General features: G+C 42.7%; 1 protein-coding gene across 1 annotated transcript in view; it reads right to left on the minus strand.

Moving 5' to 3' along the window:
• Nucleotides 1-26,668, minus strand: part of LOC140455672 (uncharacterized) — a 122,703-nt gene that overhangs the window by 8,377 nt on the left and 87,658 nt on the right. Inside the window, exon 5 of the mRNA XM_072550672.1 lies at nucleotides 9,689-11,657. Coding sequence (XP_072406773.1) covers nucleotides 9,689-10,626 — 938 coding nt within the window. The 5' untranslated portion in view covers nucleotides 10,627-11,657. The remainder of the gene's footprint in view (nucleotides 1-9,688; nucleotides 11,658-26,668) is intronic.

The following is a 26,668-nucleotide window of genomic DNA, read 5'->3' on the forward strand; positions in this document are numbered from 1 at the left end:
TGATAACTTCCAGTGATGGGATTGGCACATGTCCAAGAGGGAGGTGAACTATGAGTGACCCTATTCTTGGAGTTTAACATGTACCCGGGAAGTGACTGTGACTCTGATAATAGGCTCTGTGACTTGGGGAGTGGTCCGTCACTCCACACTGTACAGACCGTTTTGCCAGCCTCTCACCCCTTGCTATGCCACTCTCCTTGCTTAATCAGGGGATGTAGTGCTATCCTGCAGTATTGGAGCTTAAGAAAATATGTTGCCCATTTTTCCAAATATACTTCTACATTCTTTTCCTAAGTATAATAATTTGACTCCTTAAATGAGTGCTCAGTGAAATATCCCATGTTGACCAAGACAAAGAAAAGGGGCCTGATTACAGCCTCTGTGACTAATGCTCAGTTAGTACTGAGATAAAATATTCACTGTTGGGGTTCATTTGAACCACACGTCAACAGTCAACTATGTTGACTGCTCTTTCCTCACCCCACAGTACTACCCCAATCCCCAACTCCACATACACATTTTCAGCACTATATTTCTAAAATGAAATTAATATTTTTAAATATTAGTGTGCTGCTGCTTCACTATTGATTATAAAGTTAAAATTTCTCCAACTTTTCTCTGCAAGTTTTCTTCCGTGTCACATTACATTTACTCGCACCAAGTTCTGCTCAACCATCAGCACTGTGTTTAGTGAAGTTATGTTATCTCCAGGCCCAGCAACACTTTCATTTAAAATTCTCATGCTCATTTTCTCATCTGTGCACAACTGAGCACCGTCATATCTCTGGGCCTCCTGTAGCCCACAACTTTCCAAAAACTCTTCACAGTCCCATTCTCAACCCCGTGGTGGCCCTATTTTAACCCCATGTTGAGTCCACATAGTTTAAAAGTTTAATTTCATATCTAGGAAAACCACCGCTCTCAACTCTGGTAAACTAATACCATGAGCAACTCTGACTACTTAGCACGACCATTCCCACCTCATCAGATTCCACTTTGAAAATATAAAGTTGAGATTAATCTAATGATGAAAAGATCTCGAGCCTAAACCCTACAATTTTTTCACAACTGTCATGTACAATAGTTAAGGTCCTTTCTCATCTCCAATAACAGAGATCCTTTCCCAGAGATTGCTCCAGAGCTGATCTGGACGGTGATTACAAATGGCCGTATCAATGATCTGTTTAACACACTGTAACAACACTGCACTGAGACAATAACATATTCAAGTTAGAGTTGATCATAACTGCAATAGTGTTAATGAGACTATTACACATCACAAACCATAGTATCTCATTGTCAGCCAATGCTGTAAGCAGCACTGTGTACCCGAGTCAATCCAATGTGAAAAAATATCAAATGAGGAATTACATTCATTGTCATTCTTTCTGAAATTATAGCTTGCTTTAAATTAAATGTAATTATTAGCATCCACTTTATCTAGACTGCCAAACTTAAACTGAATTCTGCACACATATCTGGAAGCTCAAGACAGTAACTCTGCTTTTAAGGCTAACCCCTTCAATGCGCTTTATAATCCTGGCCAACCTTCAGACTCTGAGGCTGCTTCAGACTCAAATTGATTGCTTTGCAGCCATTCATTAGGAAATCATTTTCCTTTGGTTGAGACCCGAATGATTGTGAATGGGGTGGAACCTTCCCCTGTGGCCACGGGAGTACAAAACATGTCCCCACACCTCCCCCCAACCTCTATCCAAGGCCCCAGAGAATCATTCTAAGTAAGGCAGAGAGTCACATGCATTTCCTCCAACCTGATTTATTGCATTCGTTGCTCCTGATGTGTTCTCCGCTACATCGGGCATACCAAGCGCAAACTTGGGAACTGGTTCAGGGAACATTTATGGTCCATATGCTCCAATCACCCCACCTTCAGGCTGTCATCCATTTCAACTCCCCTTCACACTATGACATGTCCATGCTGGGCCTCCTCCACCATCAACATAAGGCCACACGCAAACTGGAGGAAGGACATCTCATCTTCCGCCTCAGGAGCTTACAACCATACGGCCTTAACATAGAATTCACCAGCTTCCAAATTTCCCCATTACCCCTAGCTTATCCCAATCCCAGCCCTCCCTATCCAGCTGTGTCCCCTCAACTTGGCCTTACCTGTCCATCTTCCTTACCTATCCTATATACTCCACCCTTCCCAGTGACCAATCGCAGCCACCTCCTACCTGCATCCACCTATTGCCATCCCACTCCCTCTCTCTATTTATTTCATAGCCTGTTCCCCTTCCCCAGTCCTGATGAGAGGTTCTGACCTGAAACATGGACTCCCCTTCTACTCTAATGCTGCTTGACCTGCTGTACTTTTTCCAGCTGCACTCTTTATCCACTCAGATAGTTAAAAATCACACAACACCAGGTTATAGTCGAACAGGTTTATTTAGAAGTAATAGCTTTCCGAGCACTGTTCCTTCATCAGGTGACACTCAAACAGTTACCGTTTCCAATGCCAGAAACAAACTGGGTCCAGCACTACAATGAAAGTGGATAGGGACCTGATGTGGGATGTTTAGACTGACTGTGACAAAAACCAAGTGGTTGGAGGCAGTGATGTTTTTTCCCTCCAGAGTATTGGGCCCAAATTCAAAGTTGGTCATCAAAATGGTCTCTTGCACTTGTACACATAAGCCTGGTACTGTCAGTTACTGGCAACAGACATCTCTAACCCAGAATGAATCTGCATGTGTGGTCAACAACATCTCAGTCTGGGTTTAATAACATGACATCCGCCATGCATGCAAACTGGCCCGACTGAAGCTGAGCTTGTGAGGGTGGAGGTCTGACAGGAGTGGGGGCACTGGCAGGGAGTAGGGGCGAAGGTCATGAATGTTGGTCCAAAGTTCAGCAGTTCTGATGAACAGCCACAAGACTCAAAATATTAACTTTCATTTCTTCCTACAAATTCTGCCAGACCTGCTGAGTTTCTTCACCAATTTCTGTTTTCATTCAGCAATGCAGTTGGACAGCTCCTCATAGTGGACAAGGGAGAGACAGCAGCTCTAGGTTTAATTTGGACAAGGATGAGGAAGCCCCAAAAGCACTGCGTACCTGCCACCTCTTTACTGAACGCCCAAGGGGTTTCCCTCTCTTCACTGAATGCCCGAGAACTGGATATTAGATTACTCTGCTGGTTGCTTTGCAATGCTGTGACACTGACAGATGCAGTTTCGATGCTCGTCTGCCCTTTGTACCAGTTGAAAAGGCATTCCTACAAAATAGCCTCCTGTTCCAGGACCTTCACCCCATATCCTGCTCCTAGAGCACAATTACCTTCATGTCAGTGATACAGGAGAGTCTGAACAATTGAAGTAGTCTTGATTCTGATCCAGGTGAACCAGACACTCTGGGTACAGTTGAGACTGAATTTGATTCTGTATCCAACCTGTGCTGTACCTTTTCTGAGAGTGTTCAATGGACAAGGTAAATGTGGAGAAGTTATTCCACTCTGTTGGTAGATTTCTGATTTGTTCCACACCTCACTCTTATATTACAAACTCTAAGATGCAACCTGAACCAGTCAGGTAGAGAAAATGGTCAATGTTCACGAAAGACTTACAAGGATGTTGCCAAGGTTGGAGGATTTGAGCTATAGGGAGAGGCTGAACAGGCTGGGGCTGTTTTCCCTGGAGTGTTGAAGGCTGAGGGGTGACCTTATAGAGGTTTACAAAATTATGAGGGGCATGGATAGGATAAATAGACAAAGTCTTTTCCCTGGGGCTAGGGGGTCCAGAACTAGAGGGCATAGGTTTAAGGTGAGAGGGGAAAGATATAAAAGAGACCTAAGGGGCAACTTTTTCATGCAGAGGGTGGTACGTGTATGGAATGAGCTGCCAGAGGAAGTAGTGGAGGCTGATACAATTGCAACATTTAAAAGGCATTTGGATGGTGTATATGATTAGGAAGGGTTTGGAGGGATATGGACCGGGTGCTGGCAGGTGGGACTAGATTGGGTTGGGATATCTGGTCGGCATGGACGGGTTGGACCGAAGGGTCTGTTTCCATGCTGTACATCTCTATGACTCTCTGACTCTTTCTTAAAAGTTTATTGTAACATTGAGCACATTTTTAAGGTGAGAGGAGAAACATTTTAAAAAGACATAAGGAGCAAAGTTTCACAGAGGGTGGTTCAGACATGCAATTAACTTCCTGAGAAAGTCGTGGATGTGCGTACAATTACAACTTTAAAAAAACATTTGGATAAGAACTGAATAGGAAGGGTTTGGAGGGATATGAACCAGGATCAGGCAGATGGGACTAGTTTATCTTGGGATTATGTTTGGCATGGACTGGTTAGGCCAAAGGGTCTGTTTCCATGCTGTATGTTTCTGTCTCTATTCATAAAGTTATAAACATCAGATACCTGCTCCCCTTCTGAGTTAAATCACGATCACACTTACAAACTTTGCAACTGGAACGTCTGAGCCTCAGTCTTGCTGTTAACTGTTGAATTGCTACTTCCGAGAAATTGCTGTTTCAGTTCCTTCTGTTCCTTTAGCTTCGTTGTCCTGTTTGAGTTCATCCAATCCTCTTATCAAACTGATTTTCTCAGCAGTTCTATGTGGCGCAGTGTTGTTACTGCCATCTGCTTTCATTGTTGTCTGGTTCTGCTCTTACTGCTCTTTGCTACTGCTACCATCTGCTCCTATGATCATTCTTCATGCTAAGCACATTTCATAAAACTATCAAAAACATAACACCTTTGACATTGGTCACCACAAACACCTCTGTGTCATCGCACACATTGTAACAATCTTACATCCTGGTTCATGACCAGTCCATTAACATAAAGAGTTGGCTTCAATGAGGAATATCCTGTTTATTAGATCAGGTGGGTTTCACATTCATCAGAAAGTTCTCTGTGATGAGCATTTCCAAGGAATGTAGAGCACATTTCGAGTGGTGGCTCCATGCAGCTCGTTACCTTACTATTATTTACAATTTCATGGAGTGGTCACAGGAATTTAGTAATCAAGTCAAATAATCAAATTGGATAGACACTCACTCATCATCCTCCTTTACTGTTGATTGAAAAAGTCACTCATTGTGTCCCGGTCAGGTTTTCAAGGTCCTGGTAGGATGATTTTCAATGCTTTCTGAAAATTGTTCATTACGAGCAATATGTTTTCTTCCTAAGCATCTTTTCTACTTTTGTGTTGGCTCCTTTTAATTTGAATGTGTTCTAGCTGAAAGGCCAACTTAAATGTGGTGATTTTACTCATTCAAGTTCTTATTGCAATGGTTTTTAAATGTGTTGAGGTTTTCTATCTCTATCATCATTTCAGACAGTAATTTCCAGATGTTCACCACACTCTGGGTGGAAGAATTACTCCACGACTTCCCTCTAATCCTTCCACCAATTCTGTAACTCTCTGCTCCTTGCATATTGACTGCTCTACTCAGGGAAATAAGCCTGAAACAATCCCAGCAGCTACCTTTGCCAATAGCCAGCCTGGGCAAACTTCCATAATACTCCTCCTGCATGAGCCTTGAACTCTCAAATTTCTCACATAACCCCTCCAATGCCTTTTCTAAGCTCAGTTTGACCATGAAACCCACCTCCTGAGCCATGCTCTCCTGTGCGCTTGTCTTCTGTACATGTGCTGATTTCACCACTTCACATCATCACTTTCTTGGATGCTGTGTGACTTCCTCTTCTGATCTGCTGTTGAACACATCTGAGGATACACATCCAACACTGATGCTGTCAGTTTGAAACCTTCCGAGGATAAAGAGTACTGTTGCCATACCGAAATCTCTGTCAAACGTTAACTAGGGGAATTGAGACAGCAGCTGCAATAAGTGAGGTTTTATTCAAAGTTCTCCAGGGTTGACTTCCAGGACTGATAAGTCATTGTTCAATTGGTAAAATTAGATCTGCCTCATCAGCTGCCTGCTGTGAAGGAGCAATATCTCTGATTGCAAGAATAGATCTGGTCATGCACTCTGACTGTGTACAATTAAGGTGACAATTTCTCTGTATGACTCCCAGCTTGGCAAATGAGCTGACTTTTGTTGAATGTTTGTACTGTGACAGGCTTGCCCATTCTCAGCTCTGGATTTATTAACAGTATTATCAAAATGAAATGTGGCTTTCTGTCATTTCAGTTTGATCTTGGCATTCATTGCTGTTACTAGATCTGGCCTTGGTCACTCTTCAGACATTGAAAGTGTAGTTTACTATGGTATGACATTAGTAACTCCAATGACTCCACTACTTGTGTTTCTCATTTCTAAGATTGCCTTATACACATCTGCACTGGATCTGGATAATTTTATGATGATTCCATTGGCAAATAGCAGGAATAGACCACATAAACAGTCAAACCTGCTCCACTACTCTATAGAATCTTGACTAATCTTGGGTTTCAGCTTACTTTCCCATTCATTCCCCAAATCGTTTGATGCCCGAAGACTAAAAATCTGTCTATATGAGCCTTAAGTGTATTCACAATACAGCATCCATTACTTCTGAGGTAGAATATTACAAAGGTTCACAACCTTTTTTGTGAAGTAATTTCTCCTCATCTCAGTCCTAACTAATTAGTCCCTGTGATCACAGGACAACTCCCTTATCCAGGGCCTAACCTAATAAACCTTCGATGCACTATCTCCAGTGCAAATGTATCTTTCCTTAAATGATCAAAACTGCACACTTCCTTCAGATGTGGTTTCAACAAAACCTTGTACGACTGGAGAAGGATTTCTTTATTCCTGTTTTCCAACTCCCCTTGTCATGAAGACCAACTGGTTACTTACTCTCCTAATTGCTTATTATACTTGCACATTGGTTTCTTTGTTAGAGCAAACCCAATTCTCTTTGAAAATCACTTTTGAAAAATATCCATTTCTCTAATGTTGTGATCTAAATGAATAATTTCACAATTCCTCAAACTAATTGTTTTAATTGATTCATGGAATATGGGTCCCACTAGGTGGCCCAGCATTTATTCCTCATCCCTAGCTGTTTTTGAGAAGATGATAGTGAGCTGACTTCTTGAACTGTTACAATCCATGTGCTGTTGGTGGACCCACAATGGTACTAGGGAGGAGGTTCCAGGTTTTTGACTGAATGACAGTGAAAGAATGCTGATATATTTCTAAGTCCAGATGGTGAGTGATTTGGAGGCAGAATTTGCTAGTAGTGGTTTCCCATATGTCTGTCGCCCTTGTCCTTTTAGATGAAGTTGGTTGCGGGTTTGGTAGGTGTTTTCCACGAAGCCTTAGTGAATTTCTGCAGTTCATCCTGTGAACAGTACACACTGCCACAGCTGAGCATCAGTGATGAAAGGAATGGACATTTTTGGATCAAGTGGGCTGCTTTGACCTGGATGGTATCAAGCTGCACACATCCAAGCAAGGGGGGAGTATTCCATCATAGTGCTGACTTGTACCTGGTCGATGGTGAACAAGCATCTTTCATCTTGTTGTCCACACACTTAAACTGTCTATATCGCTTTGCAGCCTCTGTGTGTCCTCCTCACAGTTAGGTTAACATTTAAGGATAAATGCATCAATTGCAACAGTTATACATTCTTTGTGGGTGAAACAACACAACAGGATAAATGGTCCCACCATGGCTAACAAATGAAATTTAGGATGGTATTAGATCCAAAAAGGAGCCATATAAATTTGCTGGAAAACATAGCAAGGACTGGGAGCGGTTTAGAATTCAGCAAAGGAGGACCAAGAGGTTGATTAAGCAGGGGAAAATAAGCATATAAAAAATAAAAAGATGACCACAGATAAACACAGGCCATTTATAAGTGGAAATACGAGAATTGATAATGGATAACAAGGAAATCGCAGATCAACTGAACAATTGCTCTAATTTTGTCTTTACAGAAGAAATGTGAGGGAGCAAGGGTTTACTAGGAAGATGGAACTGAAGAAATTAGTATTAGTAAAAAAGAAGAAAGTGGAGGAAAAATTAATGAACTGAAAAGTGATAAATCCCCACTGCCTGATAATTTACATGTCAGGGAACTAAAGGAGATGGCCATGGAAATAGTGCATACATTGAATGTCATTTTCTAAAGTTCTGTAGATTCTGGATCAGTCTTAGCAGATTAGAGGGTAGCAAATGTAACCTCATTGTTTCAAAAAACAAAAGAGGGAGGGAGAAAACTTGGAATTACAGACTGTTGACCTAATATTAGCAGTATTAGTGGAGTCTTTCATAAGGATGTGATAACAGGACACTTAGACCCAACTCTATTCCACAAAGTCAATATGGATTTATGAAAAAGAATCATATTTAACACTATAAAAACAAGTTAAGTTTTTTTGAGAAAACATCCATAAGAACAGATGAGTGAGAACTGGTGAATGTGATGTATTGGGATATTCAAAAGCTCTCAAGTCTCCACATAAGAAGATAGTGTGCAAAATTCAACGTAGATGAGATTGTTAGTAAAGTACTGGCATGAATTGAGGATTGATTAGCAGTCAGAAAATAGCTTGATTAAATGGATCATTTTTCGATTAGAAGGAAGTGATCAATGCTTGACCCTAACTATCCACAATATATAGTCAATGATACGGATGAGAAAATCAAATGTAATATTTCTTCATTTGCTGACAACCTAAAACAAGTTGGAATTGGAAATGTGAGAAGGATATAAAGAAGCTTCAGGGCAATTTAGAAAAATTGAGTGAGTGGATTAATGCTTTGGGTTGCAACATAACTTTGGATAGTCTGAAGTTGTCTACTTTAGTAAGAAAAATGAAATCATAGAGTATTATTTCAATGGGAATAGATTGCAAAATGTACACACGGATCTGGGTGTCCTTCTGACACCAGTATCTGAAAGCAGGTTTCACTCCCACCAAACAACTAGTGATGACATCACCAGTGCTGAGGGATTATGATGTCAACAATAATGTGACCCTGCAGTGTGATGTCAGTGAAACAGGACTTGGAGTAACCCCATGCAGTGAGAACGACCCGTTGTGTTTGTATCCAGAGGGTTTACACAAGTGGAACAACAAAGTATGAACTTTGAGAAGGAGAACGTAAATATTGTCTTTGATGATGAGGATTTCAATCGGTACCTGTTTGGGAGAGAAAATGTGATGGTCAAGTCTGACTACAAGATAATTCACATCAACATGAGTGTGTTGAGGGACCAGGAAGTACACTCACCGTACAAATGATTTGTCATGCACCTCACACCTGAATGATTTCTCTTGGATGAATAGGAAGAATACTTCAGGAGATTAGGGAATGGGTGATAAACATAAACAGTGTATCTGAAGGTAACCTCCCCTGTGTGATTCCTCTCATATCTCAGGAGAATTAGAATTGCCACAAAAGCTTTATCACAAGCCACACATGTAAAGGATTAACTCCCTGTGTGGCTTCTCTCCAGAGCAGGAGGTTCAATGATTGGAATACTACGTTTCACACTCGTTATATTGGAGCAGTTCTGCAGGATGCATTGCTGTGAGCAGAGGTTCAATGGTGACAAAAAAAATTCTCCAACACATCACACATGAACAGTTTGTCCAAGCGAATGCATGTGTGAGCAGGGAATCCATGTTGCTGAGAAGAATGTGTTACAAATCTTCCTCTTGACTGGTTTCTCCTGTGTGAGTACATCGGTGTGTGCTGAGGGTTGAAGAATTCGAAAACGATTTGTCACACATCTTGCACATAAACGCTTTCTCCCCTGTGTGAATCCTTTGATGGAGCAGAAGGGTCGATGACCTCGAGAATGACTTGTTACACACCTTGCACGTGAATGGTTTCTCCCCAGTATGAGTGCGTTGGTGTCTGAGGAGGTGGGATGAATGAAAGAATGACTTGTCACATACTTCACAGGTAAATCGCTTCTCACCTGTGTGAATCTGTCGGTGTCCACGGAGGGTTGATGACCTAGAGAAAGATTTATCACACACCTTGCAAGTGAACGGCCTCTCCCCCGTGTGAATACTTCGATGTGCTTGGAGGGTCGATGACCTAGAGAATGATTTGTCACACACCTCACATTTAAATGGTTTCTCTCCTGTGTGAATGCGTTGGTGGACATGGAGGTTCGATGACTCCGAGAAAGCTTTTCCACATACCTCACACTTGAAAGGTTTCTCCCCTGTGTGAATCCTCTGATGGACTAGGAGGTCCGATGAAGCTGAGAATGACTTGTCACACACCTCACATGTGAATGGTTTCTCTCCAGTGTGAATGCGTTGGTGTTTACGAAGAGCAGCTGACCACGAGAATGATCTCTCACACACCTCACACTTGAATGGTTTCTCACCTGTGTGAATTCGTTGGTGTCTGCGAAGGTGGGATGAGTCAAAGAATGATTTGACACACAACCTACATGTGAACGGTTTCTCTCCAGTGTGAATGCGTTGGTGTAAACGGAGAGTGGATGAATTTGAAAATGATTTGACACACACCTTGCATGTGAATGGTTTCTCCCCCGTGTGAATGTATTGGTGCACGAGAAAGGCTGATGACCGCGAGAATGATTTGTTACACACCTTGCATTTGAATGGTTTCTGCCCAGTATGAATACATTGATGATTCACAAGCATCGATGACTGTGTGAAGGCTCCACCACACACCTCACACTTGAAAGGTTTTCTTTCCATGAAGCTGTCCTTGAATTAGCAGTCAGACAACAGAGCACCTTGTGTGCTAGAACTTTGTGAGCCTATAGAGCACTCCTCACACAATTCACAATGGAACAGCCTCTCACTTACAGGAATGAGTCACTGGTTCAAGAAGCTTCTGATGATGCTGTCACTTTAATAAGGTTATTTTGTCCATGAGTTTTTTTCAAGAGAGGTCATAAAAGCAAAGGTGCCGAAATGTCTGAAAATGTCTACTTTAACAATGGCAGGCGAGTATCCGGTTCTCCCATTTCAGATTTTTTTCTAGTTTGGTTTAGTTGTCATCGAGAAGGTGCTGGTGGCTGCTACAGTGCATAAGGGTTCCATGCTTCAGCAGATAATTCTTGACTGGCTTCTCTCTCTGACATGTCTCCTGCCTGTACAAAACCTGTGTTTGAACTTACCATTTGCCAATGGGTATGTTTATACAATGTTATGGTAATTAGAACAGCTCCTTAGTTAAGTTGCTGTATTGAGTCAGTTAGGTTTTCCAATAGTTAAGTTATTCTGAATTTTCATGTTTCAACTGTAGTGTTTAAATAAATTCTGTTTTGCTTAAAGTCGAGTGGTTTGACCAGCTACTTCACACATGGATCTACTTCACATCTGCCTTTAAAATAAGAAAAGGCTAGAGTCTAGGTTACCTCCTTAAAATATTTTGAGGGGTCTGGCCTAGTCCAAAACAGGCTCGATGAATGATTGAAGCTCCCACCACACTTAGAGCCGCTCACACTTTTTCCCAGCCTCACCCTGACTAAACCTTCAGAAAGGTTGGTTCTGATAGAAGGCTCCACAACACTGACCAGTTTCAGATCTGATGATATGTCAAAACTCCCCAGACCTGACCACTTTCCAGATGATTTCACTGCCCAACCTTCTCTGTGTTGAGCAATGCGGCAGAGGGACTGGATGTCTTCCCACAATTGTGTAGCTGTTCCTTAGGGGATGTTCAGGATCCATCTATGGTATCTATCCTGTCTGATCATCTGGTGTTATGCGATGCCATCCTTCTGTAAAACAGGAAAAGAAAACATGATTTCTTCCAACTCCTCCTCCTCCTTTGCTGAAGGGACTGCGCCTGAGCGTTTATTATTGTTTCTACTTTCACAGGACGTAGGCATCACTGGCTTGGCCAGCATTCATTGCCCATGGCTAATTGCCCTTGAAATGTTTGTGATGACCTGTCTCCTTGACCCGCTGCACTCCATGTGGTGTAGTTACACACACAATACTGTTACTGTGACCCAGCAACATTATAGGTTTCGCAATATAATTCCAAATCAGGATAGTGTGTGACTTTGGAGGGGAACTTGTTCAAAAGTATCTATTGCCCTCACCCTTCACAGGTTTGGAAGGATCTGCTGAAGGAGACCAAGTGAGTTCCTGCAGTACATCTTGCAGATGGAGCGCATTGCTGCCACTCTGCATCAGTAGTGGACAAAATGAATGTTCAAGGTGGTGGAATAAAGCAGGTTGCTTTATTCTAGACGGTGTTGAGTTTCTTGAACATGGTTGGAGTTTCATTCATCCAGGAAAATAAAGAATACTGTATCACTGCCTTCTAACAGGCATTCGGGAGATAGGACGTGAGTTACTTGGCACAGAATTCCTGGCCTCTGACCTGCCCTTGTAGCTACAGTATTTATGTGGCTGGTCCAGTTCAATTTCTAGTCAGTGTTAAACCCCATGACATAGGTACTGGGGAATTTAGCTGTGTTGACACATTAAATAGTGTGTGAGAAGATTTCAGGGGGCATGGTCAGAGTAAGAAAGCGTGATGGAGTAGAGGAAAGCAATCAAAAATAGGAGAAGGGGGTGGAGGTAATCCCCTCCCAGGTCCATTGTTCCATCCCCGGATTCTTCCCTTCTCAGCCTGAGGGTTCTCCCTGTTCCGTGTCCCCTATCCCTACCACTGAAGCCCAGATCAAAATTGTGCTTTCCAGCACATGTGCAGCAATGCATTTACACATGACATGACATATAAAGAACATGATAACGTCAATGTTTGGAACTGTGTGTTTCCCAATAAACACGCATGTGCAGTTGCCTGCAGTTCAAAGTATCAGCAAACACTACTGGGAATTTAGCTATGGCAATTGAATGTCAAAGCAAAATAGTTATATTCTCTCATGATGAAAATTGTCATTTCTCAATACTTATGTGGGGTTTGGAGCTAGCAAACAAGGAGCTTGTGCGAGGTAGTCACCATCACCTTGAGTGGGATGCAGCCTGAGAAACTGAAAACTGTGAGATAGGATTCTGCACTGGGAGCTGTCTCTCATAGTTGGCTCTTACTGTGGTGTGGAGTATAAGCTGATTGGCAAGCACTGCTCAACCTTTCTACTGCTGTGATTGTAATAAATGGCTTTAAATTTTTTGGATGGCTGGTTGATTTGGCTGAGAGTGCACATCCTACAGTACCTGTGAAGTCAGGGACACACCTTGTGTTGCAAATGAACACATTTGCAAGAACTGTCACCAACTCACAAGGTTCAGCTCCAGGTTTTGGAACTTGATTACTGCCTCCAATTACTGTTGTACATCCACTAGGCAAAGGGCAAAATGATTAGCATTTTTACAAGTGATCTTGGCCCACGTTAGAAGCATACAGGCAGTGAGGTCCAGCAATCTGATACAAGTAAGCAGCCAATGCAGGAGTTCCCATTATATTGCCCTTGTGAATTGCTATTTGTTTTTGGAGACTGGTGAGGGTGATGCTTCTTCGGGAAAGTGCAACTAGAGCCAAGTCAGTGGTGCTTTGAGGGCTCAGTTGTTTGGGGGTAGAAAAGAATAAAAAATAGAAAGACAATAGTGACAGCGGATTTCACAGACAGAGGATCAGACATGCATTTTTGCAGCCATCGACATAACTCAAGACTGTATTCTTGCCTTCCTAGTACCAAGGTAAAACAGTGTAATTCAGTTGCTATAGGATATTCTTCTGTAGGAGGGTAATCAGCCAGAAATCATGCTTCACATTGGCACCAATGATTTGAGTATGCATAGGGATGAAGTTTCAAAAGCAAATTACAAAAAGCTAGGCAGGAGCTTGAAAGACAAGACCCTAAGCCAGCGGTCTCAGGATTACTCCCTGTCTCACTTGCAAGTCAGTACTGAAATTGGAGAACTGAGTGATTAAGCATGTGGCTGGAAAACCAGAGGGAGGGCATCACATGTCTGGGACATCGTGACCGGCAGAGGGGAATGCATAATCTATACAAGCTGGATGGACTCCACTTGAACAGGAATGGGAAAAATATCCTTGCTATTCCTGTTGGGAGGGGGGATGGAAATATGAAGGCAAATTCAGAGCAGGGAACATGAGGCAGAAACTACACAAGTGACTTTGAAAAACAGAAAACAGCTTAAAAAATGTAAGCACAGAAGTTTGGCAGCATTAAACAGTATATTTGTAAAATAGGGAGTATTAGTGAATGAAGTGGATAAGATGAAGGCACAGATAGGTACACAGCTGCATGATGTAATTGCTATAACAGAAAGCTGTATTAAACAGGGGTGAGGATAGCAGTTTAACATTCTGGATGTAGTGCTTTCATGCAGGTAAAAAAGGGAATAAAAGCGAGGTGTTGCAATGTTCAATAAAGAATTAATCACAGCTGTGAGGAAGGGTGATGTACAACAAATTAGGCCAAATGAGTTGTGCTCAGAAATGAAGGGGCATTCACACTAAGTTGTGAACCATAGAGCCCCAAACAGTGAGGTAAAGGGACAAAAATGTAATATCTGAGTGCAAAAAGCAATAGAGAATGCCTGTCAACTGCAGGATATACTAATAGTTTGGTTAAGTGGCAAATGGAAATCAATCCAGAGAAGTGTGACGTTATGCATTTTCCAGGCAAGAAAGAAAGGAAACATGTAATAATTAGGACGGTGTGGAGAAGGATACAGGAAGTGAGAGATTTTGGAATACATGTCAATAGATCTCTGAAAATACAGGACAGGTAGATAAAGTGGTAAAGAAGGCGTATGGATACAAGAGCCAGAATGTAATGCTAGAATTATATAAGACATTGGTTAGGCCAAGCTGGGGTATTGTGTACAATTCTGGCCACCACATTACAGGAAGGGGATAATTATTCTAAGGACAGTACAAAGGATTTTTTACAAGAATATTTCCAGAACTTAAATTGCAGCTAAGAAAGATTAGCTAACCAATCCTTGGAACAAAGAGTGAAGGGTGACTTAATTGAGAGCTACAGAATAATGAGAGGTGAGGATAGATTGGACAGGGAAGGCCAGTATCCACCAGCACACAGGTCAGTTACCAGGGAACATGGATTGAAGGTGGTTTATAGAAGGATTAGAGGGAATGAAGAAAGATCTTTCCGCAAAGGCGGGAGGGTGTACCTGAAATTCATTGTGCATACTGGTGGGTGAGGCAGAAACCTTCAACTCACTTAAAGTGAATCAGGATCTATACCAAAGTGCTCGAACCTGCTAGGCCATGGGTCAGGTGCTGAAAAGTAGGATTACAATGGATGGCTAGTTTATGTATCTGGTGCAGACATGATAGGCTGAATGGCCTCTGTTCTGCTTTTCCTGTACAGGACAAAACCTGGGCAATTTTCCACATTGTCTGCTCGATGTTGGTGTTGTAACTGTACTGGAATAGCTTGGCTAGGGCAAGTTCTGGAGCACAAGTCTTCATACTATTTTCAGAATGCTGTCAGGGTCCACAGCCTTTGCAGTATCCAATGCTTTCGTCATTTCTTGATATCACAGAGTGAATTGAATTGGCTGAAGACTGGTGCCTGTGATGTTGGGGAACCTTTAGAGTAGGCCAAATTAGATCATCCACTTGGCTTAAGATGGATGCAAATGCTTATTCTTATTTATTTTTTCTTATTCATAAAATTTCTACAGCATCTTTGTAGTGTGCACAGGAACTGGGTTCAGTTTAATATAAAATCAGAAAGAATTGTAAGATCATTAATCACTAATCTTCAGTTTGCAGTAAATAGTAGATTTAAGTTATGGCAAAATAGCTCAGCCAGTGGAGGTGGCAGATGAAGTTCAATGCAGAGAGTTGAGAGGTGATATATTTTGGTGGAAAGAACATGAAGAGACAGTATAAAGTAATGGATATTACTCTAAAGGGTGTACAGGATCAAAACCACTGGATATACATGCACATAAGTTATTAAAAGTAGCAGGAGTGGGGAGAAAATGGTAGATAAAGCATCTGTTATTCTCGATTTTATTAATAGGGGCATAGAGTACAAGTGCAAGGAAATGCAGAAAGCCATAAGACACTAGATAGACCTTAGCTAGAGTATTGTGTACAGTTCTAGATGCCATACTTCAGGAAGGATGTGAACAGACTAGAGCCTTCAGAAGAGGTTTATGGGAATAGTTCCAGGATGAGCATCTTCAATTTTCAATATAGTTTGGAGAAGTTGGGATTGTTTTCCATGGAGAGAAGAAGGTAATTAAGAGTAGGTTCTTTTTTAGACTCGATTACTTACAGCGCGGAAACAGGCCCTTCAGCCCAACAAGTCCACCCGGACCCTCCAAACAGCAACCCACTCAGACCCATTCCCCTACATTTACCCCTTCACCTAACACTATGGACAATTTAGCATGGCCAATTCACCTAACCTGCACATTTTTGGACTGTGGGAGGAAACCGGAGCACCTGGAGGAAACCCACGCAGATACGGGGAGAATGTGCAAACTCCACACAGAATTGAACCCAAGTCTCTGGCGCTGTGAAGCAGCAATGCTAACCACTGTGCCACTGTGCTGCCCATATTAAGTCAGTGAGCCAATGGTCCAAATGTTAACAAGGAGAATTCGACAGGGTTGGCATGGTTTGATTTGCCATTCTCATTTCCACTGTCTAGATTGATGATGGGTCGTCCACCTAGTTTCATTCTTCTGTGACTTGGAGCATTTTATACAACTGAATGGCTTGCTTGGCCTTTTCAAAGTTGTGTAGGAGTCAACCCTATTGCGGTGGGCCTGGAGTTACATGTAAAACCACCAGGTAAGGAGATTTTCTTCCCTAAAAGGCATTAGTGATGTAGATGAGTTTTAGTGATAATCAACAGATGGCAGGATTGATGTATGGAGAGAGACAGACTGGATCTGTTAGGACTACAATCATGGGAGTTTTGAAGAGTGAGGGGGGAATCTCATAGAAACCTTTAAAATTCTAACAGGACAAGATAGGATAAATACAAGAAGGATGTTCTCAATGACCAGGAAGTCCAGAATCAGGGGTCAAAGTTTAAAGAGATGGGATAAGTCATTTAGGACTGAAATTAGGAGAAATTTATTCATCCAAAGAATGATGATCCTGTGGAATTCCCTTCCACAAAAAATGGTTCAGGGCAAAACACTGACTGTTTTCAGGAAAGAGTTCGATATAATTCTTAGGGCTAAAGGAATCAAAGGGTACAGAGAGAAAGTAGGAACACGGTACTGAGTTGGATGATCAGTCATAGTCATATTGAATGGTGGAGCAGGCTCAAAGGGCCAACTCCTACTCTTATTTTCTACATTTCTATGTGTAAACATACCCAAGGCCACAGTTGCGTAACTACTAACATGAAGAGAAGTTCACATGAGAAAAAGCATTCCGAGTCATGGTTGACGAGACGCAAGTAAACTAAACACCAGCTGAAAATGGTAAGATTTCTCTCTACGGTTTTTATATGAAATATTAATTCAATGCAGATTCTGAAATTGCTCCAGCTGTTTTCTTGAAGTAATTTTGTTGAACACACTCGTCAGGGAACAGTGGAAGTTAAAGAAAATATTGCTTCAGTGTGGTTGATTAAAGGGTTCTGGTTTATCCTGGGAAATTAGATATGCCGCACCCGTTCAGACGGCACATCCCAAATTCAATATTAAATCCAAGCCTAGGCTTTGGAAAAGGTATGAGTTCTTCAAGTAAAATCATCGAAATACATTTCAATAATTGTGTCTCTAGGTTTGGCAATTGAATTACTATGGAGCTAGATTAACAATGCAGAGGTTGAGAGATCAAATCCAATCACAGAAAATTACAAATAAAGAATTCAGCTTCACACAATCCTGCTCTCACCCTCTTCCTTTCATCCTATCAGCAGATTCTTCTGTTTCTTTCTACCTCATATGTTTATCTAGTTTCCCCTTAAAGGCATCTCTTTTATTCATCTCAAACACTACATGTTATGAATGTGAGTTTAATTAATACTGAAATTTGTGGAATAGAATCAAAATAAAAACATGAAAACTTTCAGCTTGTTCTAAAAACCCAAACATTGTGTTTCAGGGTAGGGAACCTGTTGCAACTACATGTGACACTAGTCCCATTCAACATGGCTGACCCTGAACTGCTCTCTGAAGTGACTGAGCAAATAATCACTACAAAGTTTAATAATGAGGAAAATCAGAGATCTGGACAATCCTGACATTGTATCAGAATAAGATGAAGATGATCTCAACCCAGTATAATCTGTAAAGTTTCTCTTACCAAGGTCTGAAGACAAGTTCTCAATTGAGGAGAGCTGCCCTACAGAACTGGTTAAGTAGCAGTGATATTCACTGAAGCATAACCTGGGAACATCCCAGACTCCTCTGTCACCATTCCTGGGAATGTCCCATACAAGTGGCAGTTGGCTCACTGCTGCCTCACAGTGCCAGGGACCCAGGTTTGATTCCAGCCTCGGGCAACTGTCTGTGTGGAGTTTGCACATTCTTCTAGTGTCTGTGTGGGTTTCCTCTGGGTGTTCTGGTTTCCTCCCACAATCCAAAGATATGCAATTAGGTGAATTGGCCATGCTAAATTCCCATGCTCAGGGATGTGTAGGTAGGGTGCATTAGTCAGGGGTTATATGTAGGTGAATAGGTCTGGGTTCTGTGATTTGATTCTAATATTGATTCCATGGAATCTCATGGCTTCAGGTCAAATAAGTTCAAGGAAATCTACCATTTCCCTCCCAACTGATGAATGAAACCTTCACCATGTTTATCACAACGAGGGAAGTAGACTAAGGACATGAAACAGTAAGGACAGCAGATGCGCACATTCAACAATTTTTCAAACCAAAGGGGTAGCCATGGGCACCCTTATGGACCCGAGCTATGCCTGCCTCTTTGTAGGATTCATGGAACAGTTCCGCAACTACACCAGCACCATCCCTCATCTCTTCTTCTGCTATATCGATGATTGCACTGGTGCTGCCTCATGCTCCTGTAAGGAGCTCAAGCAGTTCATCAACTTTGCCAACGCCTTCCACCCTGCCCTCAAATGGTCACCAAGACCATTTCTAACATCTCTCTCCCCTTCTTGGACGTCTCCATCTCCATCTCCATCTCTGGAAACTGACTCACCGCTGAAATCCATTTCAAACCCATTGACTCCTCCAACTACCTTGACTGCACCTCTTCTCACCCACCCTCCTGCAACACTTCTATCCCATACGCTCAATACCTCTGCCTCAATTGCATTTACTCCCAGGATGAGGCATTTCACTCCAGAAACTCCCAGATATATTCCTACTTTAGAGATAGTAGTTTTCCCTCCTCAGTAACTGAGGATGCCCTCAACTGCATTTCTTTCATCTCTGCACTTTTGCCCTCAAACCCCTTTCCCCCAACAACAAGGATAGAGTTCCCTTAATCCTCACAGACCACCCCACCAACCTCCAAATTCAACACATTATCCTCCAGCATTTCTGTCACCGACAATCAGACCTCATCACCAAAAACATATTTCCCTCCCCACCCTTGTCTGCTTTCCACAGGGACCACTCACTCTGCGACTCCCTCATCAACTCTACACTCCCACCAATTTCTCCACCACACCCAGTACTTTTCCCTGCAACTGCAAGAGGGTCAACAACTGCCCCCACACCTATCCTCTCCATCCAAGGCCCTAAACAATTTTTCCAGATCTGACTGACATTCACCAGAACATCACCCAACCTCCTATTTCATGCGTTGCTTCTAATGTGGTCTCCTCTATATCGTAATTTGGAGATGCTGGTGTTGCACTGGGGTGTACAAAGTTAAAAATCACACAACACCAGGTCATACTCCAACAGATTTATTTGGAAGCACTAGCTTTCAGAGCACTGCTCCTTCATCAGGTGGTTGTGGACAACAAGATTGTAAGACACAGAATTTATAGCAAAAGTTTACAGTGTGATGTAACTGAAATTATATAGTATAAAAAGAACAATCCAGGTTACATCACACTGTAAACTTTTGCTATAAATTCTGCGTCTTACAATCTTATTCTCCACAACCACCTGATGAAGGAGCAGCGCTTCGAAAGCTAGTGCTTCCAAATAAACCTGTTGGACTATAACCTGGTCCTCTATATCGGGGAGACTAAACATAGACTCAGGGACTAGTTCATGAAGCACCTGCACTCTGCATGCATCAACTGATCTGACCTTCCAGTTGCCATCCATTTTAATTCCCCCTCCCACTCCCCCAGTGACATGTCCATCATTGGTGTCCTCCACTGTCAGAGTGAGGCCAAACAGAAACTGGAGGAACAACACATATTTCACCTGGGAAGTTTACAGCCCAATGGCCTCAACATAGGCTTCACCAACTACAAAGTCCTTCCTTCCTCAGTCTTATCTCTTGTCCTGGCCCACCCTTCCTCCTTGTCTCCCTCACCTATCCTAACCTGTCTATCTTCCTACTCACCTATCCATTCCACACTTCCCACTAGCCAATCAAACTAACCCTCTACCTGCATCCACCTACCACCATCCCACCTACCCCACCCCCTCCCTCTATATACTTCTGGGCTCTCTCCCCCTCTCCGGTCCTGGTTATGGTTTTGGTTTCGGCCCAAAACGTTGACTTTCCTGCTCCTTGGATGCTGTCTGACTTGCTGTGCTCTTCCAGCTTCACATCTATGGACTAAGGTCAGATCCCAAAACTGGATGTCTACTGAGTGCAGTGAGCCATCGGCAGCAGCAGGATTGTACTCCACCACAATCTCACAGCCCAGCACAGTCCTCATTCTATAATTATCATCAAACCAGTAAATTAACATGTCAAGAGCAACACTAAGTATAGTTTAAAGTTAGGGTTTGAACATAAGTCAAAGCCAACAGAGGGGTGTATCCACATTAAACACCAAGAATAACAGGTAATTAGATTAGATTCCCTACAGTATGGCAATAGACAGAGCTAAACAGCTCCACAACCAAAATATCAAATAAAAGCTCTGTAGTTCATCAAAACCTTGTTGAGAATTGGGGACAATCAGTCCATTAACAGAAAAAGACAGCTCCATGAACACCTTCATTCACAGCCATGCAGCGTCCCAGCTCATGATAGTATCTTCAGGAAAGAGTATCGAGTGGCCGACCAAACCCGCCCTTTCCTAAGGAGCTGGGAGAACTCCCCTCCAGACCACTCCAATCCTCCCCCACTGAGGAGTAGGCTCACAACAAGTGTTTTTCTAAATGTAAAGATTGTTAGATCTTAAACAGATTTGCAATAAAAGTTTAAACCCTGGAGGGTTGGGTTTGGAAGGATATTGCAAAGTGGTAAAAACAATGACTGCAGATGCTGGAAACCAGATTCTGGATTAGTGGTGCTGGAAAAGCACAGCAGTTCAGGCAGCATCCGAGGAGCAGTAAAATCAACGTTTTGTGCAAAAGCCCTTCATCAGGAATAAAGGCAGAGTGTCTGAAGGGTGGAGAGATAAATGAGAGGAGGGTGGGGGTGGGGAGAAAGTAGCATAGAGTACAAGAGGTGAGTGGGGGTGGGGATGAACGTGGTAGGTCAGGGAGGAGGGTGGGGGAAGGTAGCAAAGAATACAATGGGTGGATGGGGGTGGGATGAAGGTGATAGGTCAGAGAGGAGGGTGGAGTGGATAGGTTGAAAAGAAGATCGGCAGGTAGGACAAGTCATGGGGACAGTGCTGAACTGGAAGTTTGGAACTGGGGTGAGGTGGGGGGAGGGGAAATGAGAAACTGTTGAAGTCCACATTGATGCCCTGGGGTTGAAGTGTTCCGAGGCGGAAGGTGAGGCGTTCTTCCTCCAGGCATCGGGTGGTGAGGGAGCGGTGGTAAAGGAGGCCCAGGATCTCCATGTCCTCAGCAGAGAGGGAGGGGGAGTTGAAATGTTGGACCACAGGGCGGTGTGGTTGATTGGTGCGGGTATACCAGAGATGTTCCCTAAAGCACTCTGCTAGGAGGCGTCCAGTCTCCCCAATCTAGAGGAGACCGCATCAGGAGCAACGGATACAATAAATGATATTGGTGGATGTGCAGGTAAAACCTTGATGAATGTGGAAGGCTCCTTTAGGGCCTTGGATGGAGGTGAGGGAGGAGGTGTGGGCGCAGGTTTTGCAATTCCTGCGGTGGCAGGGGAAGGTGCCAGGACAGGAGGGTGGGTTGTAGGGGGCGTGGACCTGACCAGGTAGTCATGGAGGGAATGGTCTTTGCAGAAGGCGGAAAGGGGTGGGGAGGGAAATATATTGCAGAAGGCAGAAAGGGCTGGGGAGGGAAATATATTGTGGAAGGCGGAAAGGGGTGGGGAGGGAAATATATGCGGAAGGCGGAAAGGGTGCCCAGTAACAGGCCAGATCGTTTGGTTATCATGAGACACACTGAGAATTGCTGAGCAAGATGCAAAATTATCACACCTGAAAACAAAGGCCAGAGCATCTGGGGCCTGACATGACAGAGATTGTATTTCTGAGATTACAGAGGGGGAGAGAGAGAGAGAGAGAGAGAGAGAGAGAGAGAGAGAGAGAGAGAGAAAGACAAAGGACTGTAGCCAGTGTGGTCAGCAGAGAGGATAGTGTCCTTTCTGTAGGCTGCCAGGCAGAAAGTGGGAGGGAACGCAATCTGTGGTTAAAGAGACACATTCTGTGACAATCGAAAGATTCCAGACTTATCCTGGCAAAGCCAGGGAAGGAATCTGTTTTGGGAAAAGTCTGTTTGGAATTTCTCACAAAACGCAGTGATAGCTTCTGACATCCACTTAGTGAAACAGGAGAAGCAAACCCTTAAGAGCCTCTTAAACACTAAGAGAGCCATTGCACTGGTTTCTGTAAAACAAAATTGAGATTATGTAGATAGCAGAATGTACAGAAAAACAGTGAGGTGTTCAGTCATGTTTTTATATGGACAATATTATTTTGGTAGTTCAGTGCATTACATGCCAAATGGTTATTGTTTTATCAAGTTGTTTTTGGATGGTTTATTTGAAGAAATGTCTTGAAATGGGCAAAATAATTCAAATTCCTTCTAGAAGGTTTTTGTCTCCAATGGGATCATCAATAAATATTATTGAAGAACAGAAAATGTGGCTGTTACCACAAAGCTGTTTCTGAGATTTTGCAGTGCACATATTGGCTGCCTCGTTTCCTAAACTGTAACATCGCTTTGGGTGTGCCTGATGGATTATGTAAATGCAAAACCTTGTTATTTTCATGAATAACTATAGGGTGGTGGGAGGTCTTGAAGAGATTTGAAAAGACAAAAAACATTCAGTTCCCAACAGACAGAACTGACCATTCTCAGTCTACAGGATAATAACCAGCTCCCAACACACAGAACTCAACAATAGGAATTCAGTAAAAATCCTCAGACACTCTGCACCTTCAAGATAATTACACCTCACCTTCTCACATTCAGGAATGAATCATCAACAAAACTCAGTCTGGAATTCAGAAAGGAAATGCTTCCAATAAACACACTCAATATCCAAATTCAGGTTCACTCAAACAGTTCAGCACAAATCACCAAGTAAACAAATGTCTCAGTTATAGAGTCACAGATTCATAGTTGTACAGCATGGAAACAGATCCTTCACTCCAACTCATCTGTGCTGACCAGACATTCCAATCTGATCTAGTCCCATTTGCAGCATTTGGCCATATCCTTCTAAACATTTCCTATTCAAATACCCTTTTCAATGTTCTAATTGTACCAGCCTCCACCACTTCCTATGGAAGGTCACTCCATAAACTCACCACCCTCTGTGTGAAAAGGTTATACCTCAGATCCTTTTAAAATCTTTCCCATTTCACGTTGAATCTATGCCCTCTAGTTTTGGACTCCCCCACCCCAAGAAAAAGGCCTTGGCTATTCACCCCACGCATATCCCTCATGATTTTATAAACCTCTACAAGGTCACCCCTCAAACTCCAACGTTACAGGGAATATAGCCTCAGCCTATTCAATCTCTCCGGTTCTGGCAACATCCTTGTAAATCATTTCTGTACCCTCTCAAGTTTAACAACGATAGAAGGGAGACCAGAATTATATTGGATCTTCTCACAAAGCTTAACAGACACTTCCACCCCAAATGCTCATGCATAGTCAGACTACCTGAAGACTGGTGTGGATATTACGGGATACAATTTGTATAAAAGCTGCTCCTTCACTCACCATCTCCTCACTTGGTTTTCAGTCCCTATAGGAAGTGAACCAGCTCTGGAAGAGGAAGAGGAGACAATGGGCAGAGTGGGTGGACTCTCTGATTGACTCTCTCACAGTCAATCCAAATATTTCTGGAGCAACATGAGTTTCCTGAAACTTGGGAAACTGACCGGTGACTTTGAAAAGCAGATCAGGTGGGGATTTAAACTTGTCATTGTCCTAGCTGAATAAAACCTCACTTATTGCAGCTGCTGTCTCAGTTCCCCTTGTAAATGTTTGACAGATTTCTCGTGTGGAATGGCATTCTTCATCCGGAGGCGCTTTGGAACTGACAACATCAATGTGGGATGTGTATCCTCGGTGTTTGATAGCAGATCAGTTTCCAAGGCAGTGATGACGTGCAATGATAGAATCGGCACATGCTCAGCTAGTGATTCCACACGCGGAAAATAACCTGATTATGGAAAGCAACAGCTTCTCAAGAGACGACTCCGTGACTTGGGGAGTAAACACTCACTGCTCTCCAGATGTCAACCATTTAGCCTTCACCTGTTTCCACGTCTGATTTCTGACCCCATATCTCTTTCTAAGATGTTGGGGTCAACACACGTTCAAGAATTTTGTAGAGGGAACAACAACTCGAGACAAGAACATAGGGGTTAACGGTTGATTTTTGAGGCAAGTTATAACAGGTTTCAAAGGAGAGCGAGAGAAGACCTTGAGAGTGAACTTTGAACAATATCAGCTGACACACAAAACCCAGGTAACTCGCAGCCAGATCAGGATCAAGACTCTTGTATCACTGATCTTGTTGCCATCAGATGTTGGGTTTAAGAGTAGAACTTGGGCAAATAGGGAGCTCTCCAGACGCAGTACATCCAGTGAAGGGAGGCTGCGACATAGAATTGTTACGGTTCAGGAGGTCACTCAGATCATTGTGCTTGCACTGGTTCTACTACCAGCATCAATCCCTGCCTTTTCCCCATTTCCCTGCACAACATTTCTATCCAACTAATGATCCAGTGTCCTCTTGAATGCCTCAATTGAATCTGTCTCCATCACATTTCCAAGCAGTACATTCCATACCCAAACTAAAGTTGAAGTCAAAAGTCTTTTCCTCACATCACCCATGCTTCATTTGCCCATCACTTTAAATCTATGCCTTCTTGTTCGTGTCTTTAACAAGCAAGGAAAATGAAGGCTCCTAATACCGAGCCCTGGGGAACTCCGCTGTAAACCTTCCTCCAGCTTGAAAAGCATTCATTGACCATAACTCTCAGTTTCCTATCACTCAGCCAATCTTGTTTCTGCAGTGCTACCATGACCTATCTTTCCTCACAAATCTGTTGTTTGTCACTGTATAAATGCCTTCTGGAAATCAATGTATACCATATCAACAGCATTACTCCCATTCAACCTTTTCTGTTTCTTTTATTTCAAAAATATACTTTATTCATAAAATATTTTGATGATCTGTACAATTGGTGGTGCTATACATACGTTTACATTCTATTTCTTCACATACGGAGATCAGAATTAATCATTTGTATATACAGGTCTGTATGTTTACCATCCATATATATGTAGATGAGGCTTCAGCAGAGCCCACTAACTGAGTGGGCCCCCTGTTCTTCTTATGGGTGCTCACCCCAAAGTGTTCCCCCATTTACATCTCAGTCACTTGCCCTGCCTTATTTCCCAAGAGTAGGTCAAATTTTGCATCTTCTCTGGTAGGTACAGCCACATACTGAATCAGAAACTTTTCTTGTACACACTTAACAAACTCCTCTCCATCCAAGGCCTTAACACTATGGCAGTCCCAGTCTATGTTTAGATGATCCCCCATCATTACCATCCTATTATTCTTACAGAGAACGGAGATCTTACAAATTTGTTTCTCAATTTCCTTATGACTACTGGGGTGTGAAGAGTACAATCCCAATAAGGTGATCATCCCTTTCCTATTACTCAGTTCCACCCAAATAACCTCCCTGAACATATTCCCAGAAATATCTTCCCTCATGAGGGTAAAGTGGTTGATGTGGTGTATATGGATTTCAGTAAAGCATTTGATAGGGTTCCCCACGGGAGGCTATTACAGAAAATACGGAGGCATGTGATTGAGGGTGATCTTATGCTTTGGATCTGAAACTGGCTAGAGGTGGTGGTTAATGGGAAATGTTCATCCTGCAGTTCAGTTACTAGTGGTGTACCGCAAGGATCTGTATTGGGGTCATTGCTGTATGTCATTTTTATGAATAACCTGGATGAGGGCATAGAATAATTGGTTAGTAAATTCGCAGATGACACTAAAGTCAGTGGAGCTGTGGACAGTGAAGAACGATGTTGCAGGTTACAGAGGAACATAGATAAGCTGCAAAGTTGGGCTGAGAGGTGGCAAATGGAGTTTGATGCAGAAAAGCGTGAGGTGATTCACTTTGGAAGGAGTAACAGGAATCTAAAGTACTGGGATAATGCTAAGATTCGTGGTAGTGTGGATGAGCAGAGAGCTCTCGGGGTTCATGTGCATAGATCCCTGAAAGTTGTCACTCAGGTTGACAGAGTTTTAAGAAGGCGTATGGTGTGCTGGCTTTTATTGATTGAGGTATTGGATTTCAGAGCCATGAGGTCATGTTGCAGCTGCACAAAAC

This window comes from Chiloscyllium punctatum, chromosome 30 (genome assembly GCF_047496795.1).
Source record: "Chiloscyllium punctatum isolate Juve2018m chromosome 30, sChiPun1.3, whole genome shotgun sequence".
Lineage (NCBI taxonomy): Eukaryota > Metazoa > Chordata > Chondrichthyes > Orectolobiformes > Hemiscylliidae > Chiloscyllium > Chiloscyllium punctatum.